This window comes from Hemiscyllium ocellatum, chromosome 12 (assembly GCF_020745735.1).
Source record: "Hemiscyllium ocellatum isolate sHemOce1 chromosome 12, sHemOce1.pat.X.cur, whole genome shotgun sequence".
In the NCBI taxonomy this organism is placed as follows: domain Eukaryota; kingdom Metazoa; phylum Chordata; class Chondrichthyes; order Orectolobiformes; family Hemiscylliidae; genus Hemiscyllium; species Hemiscyllium ocellatum.
Genome location: NC_083412.1, coordinates 76,180,283 through 76,190,786, shown reverse-complemented (window position 1 = coordinate 76,190,786; position 10,504 = coordinate 76,180,283). Strand labels below are relative to the sequence as shown.

Genomic DNA, 10,504 nt, shown 5'->3' with positions numbered 1-10,504 from the left:
TTTTGCCGATGCTGACAATGAAGTGTCATTTGGATAGTGTTACAATTCACTCAGGGAGTCCCATTTGCTGTGGCAATCTGTACTTTCCTATGTGTTTGTATTCTATGGACAGTGTTTGAAGAAACTGAAAATATCTTTCCATCTCTTTCCAGAGATTTCTTCCAATCTCACTACTTGTCATTCGTGTTTATTGGAAGGATTTGTTGGTATGTAATCTGTTTTGCTGTGTTATGAATGCATCTTCCTTGACCATCAAGTCCTGGAATGAGTCTTGAATCTAGAACTTCTGGACACTACCCATTTATATAGAGTCAAACGTTTAATCCAATGGGATCTAGAATTAGCTTTTGGTCAGTGTGCCCTACTTATAAGAGTTTGGAGCAAGTGGCATTAGGATGAAGTATTTAAAAGAAGGCGAAGATGAGATCTGCATAAATCGAAGGAGGCTGAAGTAAAATGGAACAATTTGGAATAAGCAGCTTAAAACAAAATGGGAGTGAAGTAATACATCGAAGGGAGTAATGCAGAAGAAAAAGAGTTAACAAGGGAAGGTTAGGAGAATAAATAAGGGAGCGGGAGGGAAGAGAGAAATTAAGGCTGAAAATTAGAGAGCATGGACAGTGAGAAAGAACCAAGAAAGAGTATCAGAGATGACAGCCAGAAACTGCAACACATCAAGAGGACAGGGAGAAAGATTGAAGAGCTTATGCTGGAAACGTCCACTCTCCTGCTCCTCAGATGCTACGCGACCGACTGTGTTTTTCCAGCACACACTTTTTGTCTGAGGAGGACATGGGGACGGAGACAAAGCAAACATGAAGAGAGGCCAATGTGAAATTCTGCAGGGGCTGGAAATCTGAAATAAAACAGAAGGTGCTGGAGAAGCTCAGCACGTCCTGCAGCATCAGTGGAGAGAGAAACAGAGTCAACTTTCCGTGTCCAATGTGGGCTCTCCTTGAGTTAAAGCCCGCGAAGGGGACAGATGCTGGAAAAAAAGTAAAACTTATTCCTGCTCCACAAACTTGGGGACGCAGCCACCAAACGGATCAATCAGGTCAGGGGGGCAATGAAGGAGAAAACAGGAGGAAAACAGTTTACTGGATGAAAAATCAAACGATTTTAAAAGAAGCAGATGAGACCCTGAAACTAAAAAGGTCGAGGAAAGAATAAGGCAGGATGGGGGGCGGGAGGGGGATTTGCCACCAGCATAAACTCCAGAGACGAATCATTCCTCCTGGTTTACAAAAGGAAGAGGCCAACACCGCTCCCGCCTTCTGGAAATCTGAGAAGTTTGAAAGATGAAATCAGCAGTGGGTTTTTCTTCCTGCGGCTCAGTGAGTGTCTGTGTGCGCGCACAGCGCTCCACGGGCTGAAACACCACAAAATCCCAGCAGAACATTACAGCGCCGCAGCTGAACCGAGCTGGCGGGGAGGTGGAAGGGGGTGGGAAAAGTGTCCTTTTTGTATTAAGCCCCCCCCGGAGCCGAGTGGACAGGACCCATTGCTGACATCGAACGGAGGCCCGAAGAAGCTGAAGAGGAGGGAGAGGGCTATCTGTCGTTGGAAAAGAAAATAATGTAAAAAGTTGCAGTTGGGTTGATTGAATGGAAAGTTCACACAGCCCCGGCTCACAGGAAATACTGACGGATTGGAGATTTGCGTTTGACATGAGCTGAGAAACAAACAATGTGGGAAAATAAAACAAAGAAAGAAAGGAATTCGGCTGACGGAATTGCATTTTTTTTCCCCCTGGATTTTTGTCAGTGAAAGTTGCCTCGAAGGTTGCATTGTTCACTGCAATGCTGTATTAGTGAGTGGCCGGAGGGGAGCTGATTGACTTGGGGTCTGTCAGTGCGGACCGAGCTCCCGGGAGAGGTATCCCTGTGAGCAGCAGCAGCCCGAGGCAATGCCAGCCCCTGCGGGGGAGAGCTTGGACAATCCCTCCCTGGGAGACCTGCACACGTCCACCTCGGCCCTTCACCTTCCACTTGCCGTCGCCCGCGTCTCCCGAGAGGCGATCCGGAATTTCCACCACACCAAGCGGGTTGGAAGTTACCTGATTGGGAGGAAGTTAGGCGAGGGATCTTTCGCCAAAGTTCGGGAAGGGTTACATGTCCTGACCGGGGAGAAGGTAAGTTCCCTCCGGCTCGCTTCTGCTTTTGAATTTTACCTTCACGCGTGTCAGTTGGCTGGAATACTGTAACGTTTATATACCCCCCCAAAATTGTGAATACTTTTACACATAATAAGCAGGATCGCCGGTGTTTTCAGATGCATCACAATGATAGTGCATTTCAATAATTCCCCCGGTCCACATTGCGTTGGGGATGCACACCAGGCATCTGGGAAGAAGGCGGTAAATTCAACCTCTGGTGTGCACCACTGCTCAAATGCTTCCTAATCCTTGATGGATACCCTTGGCCCAAAGTTATGTGATGGATACGTGATCAGAGACGTGTTACCATGTCAGGAAGAACTATTCTCAGTGGGGTCTTCCCCTTTGAGTTACACCTTTGGTCAGCAGTGTATTAAGCAGTGATGAGGAGCCTTGGTCAGCGACCTGGAAATAGATTAGACAAACGGAACTACAGTGAAAGGGCAGTTGACACTTTCAATACATTTTCTGGGTTTTTTTTTAGCAGAATCTGCACTGAATGAAACTCAAAACAATGTTTGTAAGTGAGTTTGTGGCGATTGTCATTGCACATATCTTTCTATGAATTCTGTTTGTTTAACTTAAAACAAAGAATGCCAATGATTATATGGGTTTGCAGATAACCTCTTCACGAATCCACTTAATTCAACGCCATTCAATCTCCTTCTTTCATTTGGGATATATATAGTTCTGTATATTTTTAGCTGAAGTCTAGATGAGCTAAAGTTATAATAAGTGTTCAATTCAAAATATGCATTTTGTGCAAAATCCAAAGAATTATTCTAACTTAACTAAAAACTTCAACTCAGCTAACATCATCCTGATTATCCTGGTGAACTTCACCAGATTTTTTTAGTCAGCTTGGCGCTGTAAATGGAGAGTCAAACCAATGTGGGAAATGATCCCTGCGGTCTAAGTACATGTCCCTGACGTATCAGACAATGGGTATTCACTAGAATGCACAATTGCGCAACTGCACAATGGCCTAATCTACTCTTCTGATGAACAAGGATGGCAAAGTATACAATTGATTATAGAGGAAAGAAAACAGGGACACTTTTCTATTAAAATAGAAAACATGCAGCAGCTTTTGTTACAGTTATTTTTTGAATTCATTCGGGGATATGGGCATTGCTGGATGGGCAAACATTTATTGCCCTTCTCTAATTACCCCTGAGAGGGTGGTAGTGAACTGCCTTCTGGAACTGCTGCAGTCATTTGGTGTATGTGCTCACACAGTGCTGTTAGGGAGGGAGGTCAAGGACTTTAATGTAGTAACAGTGAACGAACAGCAGTAGATTTCCAAGCCAGGTTGCTAAGTATCTTGGAAGAGAGCTTGCAGGTGGAAAGTGCTGTTACAGGTGTTTTGGTGAATTTCTGCAGTGCATCTGGTAGATGACTCACAGTGCTGCCACTAAATATTGGTGATGGGGGAGTGTATATTTCAGAATGTGGTGCCAAATGACCAGGCTGCAGTTTCCTGGATGATGTCAAGTTTCTTGAATGTTGGAAAAAGCTGCACTCATCCACACAAGTGGGGAATATTCCATCACACTCCTGACCTGAGCTTTATAGGTGATGACCAGGCTTTGGGGAATTAGGAGGTGAGTTACTCATGGCGGGTTTCCTAGTCCCTGACTTGCTTTTGTATCCAGAATATTTATATAGTTAGTCAGTTCAGTTTCTGGTCAATGAATGGAATCTGTTGAAGACTCTCCCTTGCTATTCCTCTCCTCCACCTCCCTAACCTTCTGTCCTAATTCATTTGTGAAGGATGAAGCAGCAGGTGAATCCCAAACTATCTGGCACTGACATGTGAGTATCTAAGTTAGTGTATGGTCCTAATGAGCTCCGATACAGTGCACCCTTGAGGAGGAGTAGATATTGCCCTCTAGCATCATCCCCTGTCACACTCTTGAAGGGCCTGTGAGAGAGTAAAGACAGGAATTAGATTTGTCAAAGTAAGAAGAAGCTTGTTTTAATAATATTTCCCTCTTTGCTGACATCAGGTCAACATGAGTGAGAGCTGTATGCCATGTGATTGTGTGATATTTAATTCTATATACATGTAGCTGAGAGACTTCATGTTCCCAGCTCCAATGACTAGGCACATCACCACCTGCCTATGTCCAGAACCTTCTCTGTAGTTATCAGTAGGATCATCTCTGCACCTTTAGATTAGACTTACAGTGTGGAAACAGGCCCTTCGGCCCAACAAGTCCACACCGACCCGCCGAAGCGCAACCCACCCATACCCCTACATTTACCCCTTACCTAACACTACGGGCAATTTAGCTTGGCCAATTCACCTGACCCACACATCTTTGTGACTGTGGGAGGAAACCGGAGCACCCGGAGGAAACCCACGCAGACACGGGGAGAACGTGCAAACTCCACACAGTCAGTCGCCTGAGTCGGGAATTGAACCCGGGTCTACAGGCGCTGTGAGGCAGCAGTGCTAACCACTGTGCCACCGTGCCGCCACCTTCCTGGTGTTCTCTACACCACAATAAGGACAGAAGGAAGAGATCAGGAAACTATAGGTAAGTTTGTTTATCTTTGTCATTGGAAAATACTGGGATCAATTATTAAGGAAGTAGTAGTTGGAAATTTCAAAAAATAATAATATAATCAAGCAGAGTCAACATTGTATTATGAAAGGGAGTTCATGTTTTACTATCTTCTTTTGAGAATTCAAAGTTTGTGAGAAGATTTGTAGCTCGGGTGCTCGTTGTTGTGGTTCTGTTCGCCGAGCTGGGAGTTTTTCTTGCAAACGTTTCATCCCCTTTCTGAAGCACTGAAGATGTCACCTAGAAAGGGGACGAAATGTTTGCAAAAAAAATCTTTTGAGAATGTAATAAGCAGCATGGGGTACCAGTGGATGTATTGTCCAGTAGATGTAGCTTGTTCACTTAGGCAGGAATAATAGTTAAGTAGAATATTGTTTAAATGGAGAGAAACTGTAGAATGCTGGGTTTCAAAGGATTTGAGTGCTCCACACATGAATTGAAACAAAATCACCATCAAATAAATCAGAAGACAAATGAAACAATGACCTTTCTTGCAAGAGAATGGAGTATAACAATAAGGACATCTTCCTATACTGTGCAGGGAGTTGATGAGGTTGTACTTCTTATTTAAGCAGGGAGATTCTTGCGTGTGAGGCAAATCAGAGAATGTTCACCACATTGATTCCGAGGATGTCTAGTTTTAATTTGTTCAGAAGAATGAGAGGTGATCTTATTAATGTATTAGATATTGAAAGAGCTTGACAGGGTAGATACTGAGAAGACATTTCCTTTTATGGGGGAAACTAGAACTAGGGAGTCGAGTATCAGAATAATCGAATTTTCATTTAAGACTGAGATGAGGAAGAATTTCTCCTCTTAGTAAGTCATTAATCTTTGCAATTCTCTTTTACAAGGAACTGATATGGAATATATTCATGCCTGAGTTAGACAGATTTTTGATCTACAAGGGAGTCAAGGGGCAGGCAGGAAAGTGGAGTTAAAGGCACAATCAGATCAGCAATGATCTTCCTGAATGGTAGAGCAAAGAGGCCAAGTGGCCTACTGCTATTCCTATTTCTCTTGTTCTTATTTCCTTATTAAAGTAATGACATGTGTTATTTGAAAGACGGGAAAGCATTTGTTGAAAGTGGTAATGAGGGGGAAACATAACATTGGTTAAAGATGAGGCTGAAATTTAGTGATGGTTGGATAGGGAGGATGTGTGGAGATGATTAGAGAAGAGTGGTTGAATCTGGGGATCAAGGGTTCTGGAGTTGGCATGAAAAACCGGAGGTGAAAGGGTTGGCATGATACACATATCAAGAAATAGCTGAATGGGCCACAGTTGTCACATTTTCTGCTCTGATTAATCATTAGACGACTCTTGGCACTGAATCCAATAGTGTAGCAACATTGTTCTGCTGTTAACCAACCTTCAGCCAACACTTGGTTTCACTCACAACCATCAATCACTGATCAATCATAAGCATTTCCATAAGACGACCAGCTCATTTGACCAAAGTAGAGTGTTCAAACATGCAAGTTACTTAAAAGATAGAACTGTATAGCACAGGAATGGGCCCTTCAACCCACGATGCTGTGCAGAACGTTACACTTTGAAATTACCACAATACTGCACTTCTAAGGGTACTTGAGTCATTCAGATTACTGCATTTTCAAAGTCAGCATATTCTCCTTTGAACAGTATCATTGTGTCGGGTTTCTAGTGCGTGTATTGAAGATATAATTTGTTGCATGTTGGTAACTAGGTACAGGTTACTTTTATAGCATGAATATTGTTACCAAGACTTTGAGGGCATGACATTACTCTTTTGCGATCCTAAGCTGTTCTGCTCATAGGTCTGTATGATACCATTGTAGTGGGTTGTGCTTATGGCAATCTGCAGTATTAACTCTTTCAGACATACACATCATTCGTGTTGGTTCATCCATTATTGATATTGTAAGATAGTGTATATATTTACATTTACTACTGCCCCGTTTCTCATAAGCTTTTGACTGTACAAATTCAAGTGATCTGGAGATTTGGCTGTTCTCCCAGAAAACTAGTAGTTTTGCTACGTGAAGGACTGTTGTTTTTGATTTTCATCAAACGTCTGTGATTTCCAGCTTTTTAAGCCAACCCAGTTTAGTTACAGGTTCCCATCTTGTTACAAAATGAAATAAGTTTCTTATGTCAACATAACCAATCAGTTTTTTGATTCAGTACAATCATGAATTTAGGGACCCATCTGAAATCCTCTGTCAGCTGTCTTCTGGCCAGTTGTTTCTTGACCAGTAGTTCCTTAACACATATTTGAAGAAGACTGAGGTCAAGACATGACTTCTCACATGATTGAGAGTTCCTGATCATGAAGTAGGCATACATTTTTGTATCATTTGGCATCCTCTATATTGGAGGGCTGCTTGTAGCATACCTTGAACCCAATAGTTGCACTGTTTGCAATTGTAGGTAGTGTTTAACTATCTTATAATATAGTGGCATAATCCCTCCCTCCCAACCTCATTTTTAATTTACAATTGATATATATATATATCAGCTTGCCAAAATTTAAGATCTGGATCACCTGTTTCCTCCAGGAACACTTTTGTTCTTTCTTCTATCACAGACTACTCTACATCATTAACCTCTCTGTATTAGTCACTACTTTTTTCTTGCTTTTCTGAAACAATGGTCCACTTATGCATGTTTTCTAAAAGTAATCTATCATATGGCAGATAAAGCATTCACTTTTAATAATCAGGCACTATCTGCGCTTTTGAATTTTCTTTGCTCCATGTTTTAGTATCTGGTGTCTGTCTTACTTGCTGTGCTGATTTGTCATGTATATTATGTGTGCTTTTGTACCTTAAAAATTAAATGGACTCAACTCATCTCCTGTATTAAAATTGATAATCTTCTCATAGGATTGATCAGTGTTGCTTCTGGAGTTCTGCTTCACTTATCATCTGAATAGCTTTCTCTGGAGTCAGGTCTTCCTTTGGCTGCAATAAATCTGACAAAGATTCATCAGCAATTCCCACATCAATTGTCTCTTATGAATTCTGATTTGAAGTCACTTTTCTCTATGAATCCACATAAGTCATAATTGAACTATCCATGGTTTACCCAGATACTGAACCTATCTAGTAAATCTTCCTCTTTCAAGACTTTTATTAGTCTGAGGTTTAATTGTCAAAGACGTTCAGCAACTCTTCGTAGTATCTTATGCTACTTTTACTCCTTGGAAAGCTATAACATTAGCAGCTATGTTCCCAATTGTGTGTTGAAGTATATTTGGACACAGAGTTTTACAGCTTGAAGAGAGAATTTCTGCCTATCATATCACACTGGTCATAAAACACCTCTCTACTCCAATGTTATTTTCCAGGTCTTGGCCCACGGTCTTGTTTGCTACAGCATTTCAAGGTTTTATATAAATTGCTAAATGTTGTGATGGTTCCTGTTTCTTCCCCTTTCAGTCAGTGAGTTCCAGATAGCCCCACCCTATGGGTGAAAATAAAATTCCTCAGATTTCCTTAATGCCCCTTACCTTAAACCTATGTGCCCTGGTTATTGACTCCTTACTAGGGGGAAATTGTCCTACACTGTATACCCTATCTATGGCCCTCATAATTTTGCACACCTCAAACAGTTTCCCCCTCAGCCTTGTCCAACTTTCTAATCTGTCTTCGTAGCTGAAACACTGCATCCCAGATATCATTCAGTGAATTTCCTCTGTGCCATGTCTAGTGCAATCACATCCTTCTCATAGCAAGGTGACCAGAACTGTATGAAGTGCTTCAGTATGGCCTAACTAAAGTTTTATACGACTCCATCCAAACCTTCCTCCTCTTGAATTCAGTGCCTTGACTAATAAAGGCAAATCTCCCATATTCCTTTTTAGCCACCTTATCAATCTGTCCTGCTGCCTTAAAGGATTGAAGGACATGTACACCAAGGTTCGTCCGATCACTGCACTTCCTAGAATCTTGCAACATATTAGATATTTACTTACACTGTTAATCTTCCCAAGATGCAACACCTTACACTTCTCCAGATTAAATTCCATTTGTCATGGTTATGCCCACCTGACCAGCCATCTATATCATTCTTTAGCCTAAGGCATTCTTTTTGATTTTTAACACACCACCATTTTCCAAGTTATTTATAATGGTACTGATCATACCTCCTCTGTTCATGTCTCAATCATTACTGTATACTCCAATCAGCAAGAGATCCAGCACTGAATCCTGTGGAACGCCACTTGACACAGGCACTCGTTCATAAAAGCAACATTCAACATCACCATCTGGCACTAAGCCAATTTTGGATCAATTTGCAAGTTAACCTCGATCCCTTGGGCTCTTTCCTCTTGACCAGTCTCCCATGTGAGACATTATCAAATGCCTTACTGACGTCCATGTCAAGTACATCAACCACACTCCACAAAAAATTAACCAGATATGTTCGATACGATCTGCCCCTGCCAGAGGCATGCTAACTTATCATTCTGTAAGTGGAGGTTAATTCTTTCTGATCGTTTCTCTACCACTGATGTTAGACTCATTGTCCCATTGTTTCCTGGTCTATCCCTACTTTTCTGAACAATAGTACCACCTTTCCTGTGACCAGTGAGGACTTGAAAATGAATGTAAGAGTCTGTGTTATCTCCTCCCTTGTATTCTTACAACAGCCTGGGGATACACCTCATCTGGGCTTGGAGATTTATCCATTTTTAAGCCTGCTAAAACCTTTAATACCTCATCCCTCTTGATGCTAACTTGTTCAAGTATAGCACCGCACCTTGCCCAGATTTCCGTCTCAATGTCATCCTTCTCTATTCTGAACGTAGATGCAAAGTAATGCAAAACGATTGTTAGTGACTGAATCCATGATCATGAGCTTTAGTAAATTGCTGTCAGCCCTTCCACAAGTGTACAACCTTGGAATGTTGGAACAGCATTCTGACAGTTTCTTCTTTTATCCTCCCATCTTCAGAATCCATCAAATGTGAATTTAAATTAGAGTTAGAATGGATTCATGCAGGTATAATCATGGCCGCATAAATAATTCATTGAAAAATAATAAAGCCATGAAAATTCAATTCAGAACTGGATCCGAAAGATTAACTCTGATTTCTCTCCACAGATGCTACCAGACCTGCTGAGTTTTTCCAGCAATTTATGTTAAATGTGGGACCCTCTTGGAATTGATTCTAACTTATTTTCAAATTAAGACACAATGAGATAAACCAAAGTCATCGATAGCAACACACACATGTACCTTCTCAGTGAGCATAGAATTATGCAAATACATGGATTTCCAGAAGGCAATTGACAAGGTCCTTCATATGAGACTATTGGCTAAAGTTGAAATTCATGGAAATGAAGGCAAATAAATGGCTTGGTTGGGAAATTGGCTGAGTGACAGGAGGCAGAGAGTAGGGACAATAGGCGTGTGCTCTCATTGGTTGGATGTGATGAGTGATATCGAGCAAGGATTTGAGTTGAAGCCATTATAATTTATTGTAATCATTTATGACTTAGATAACAGATAGAATGCTTTCTATGCAAATTTGTCAATGCCTCAAAGATAGATGACATTGTAAGCAGTGTAGATGGAAGCATAAATCTACAAAGCATTTTCAATAAATGGAAAAGGAATGGGCAAAGCTATGACATTAATGCAGGCATTTACAAGGTCATCCACTTTAGACCTAAAAAGACTGAACTTTTTAAGTGGTGCAAAGTTAGAAAGTGGCCGTTCAATGTTAGTTGAAGACCCATAGATTAAAATATTATGAACTGACACAGAAAAGCATTAAAAAGCTTACGG

General features: G+C 41.4%; 1 protein-coding gene across 1 annotated transcript in view; it reads left to right on the top strand.

Moving 5' to 3' along the window:
• Positions 1 to 1,361: 1,361 nt before the first annotated feature.
• The window catches only part of hunk (hormonally up-regulated Neu-associated kinase), a 74,802-nt gene continuing 65,659 nt past the window's right edge, over positions 1,362 to 10,504 (top strand). Inside the window, exon 1 of the mRNA XM_060833184.1 lies at positions 1,362 to 2,131. Coding sequence (XP_060689167.1) covers positions 1,907 to 2,131 — 225 coding nt within the window. The 5' untranslated portion in view covers positions 1,362 to 1,906. The remainder of the gene's footprint in view (positions 2,132 to 10,504) is intronic.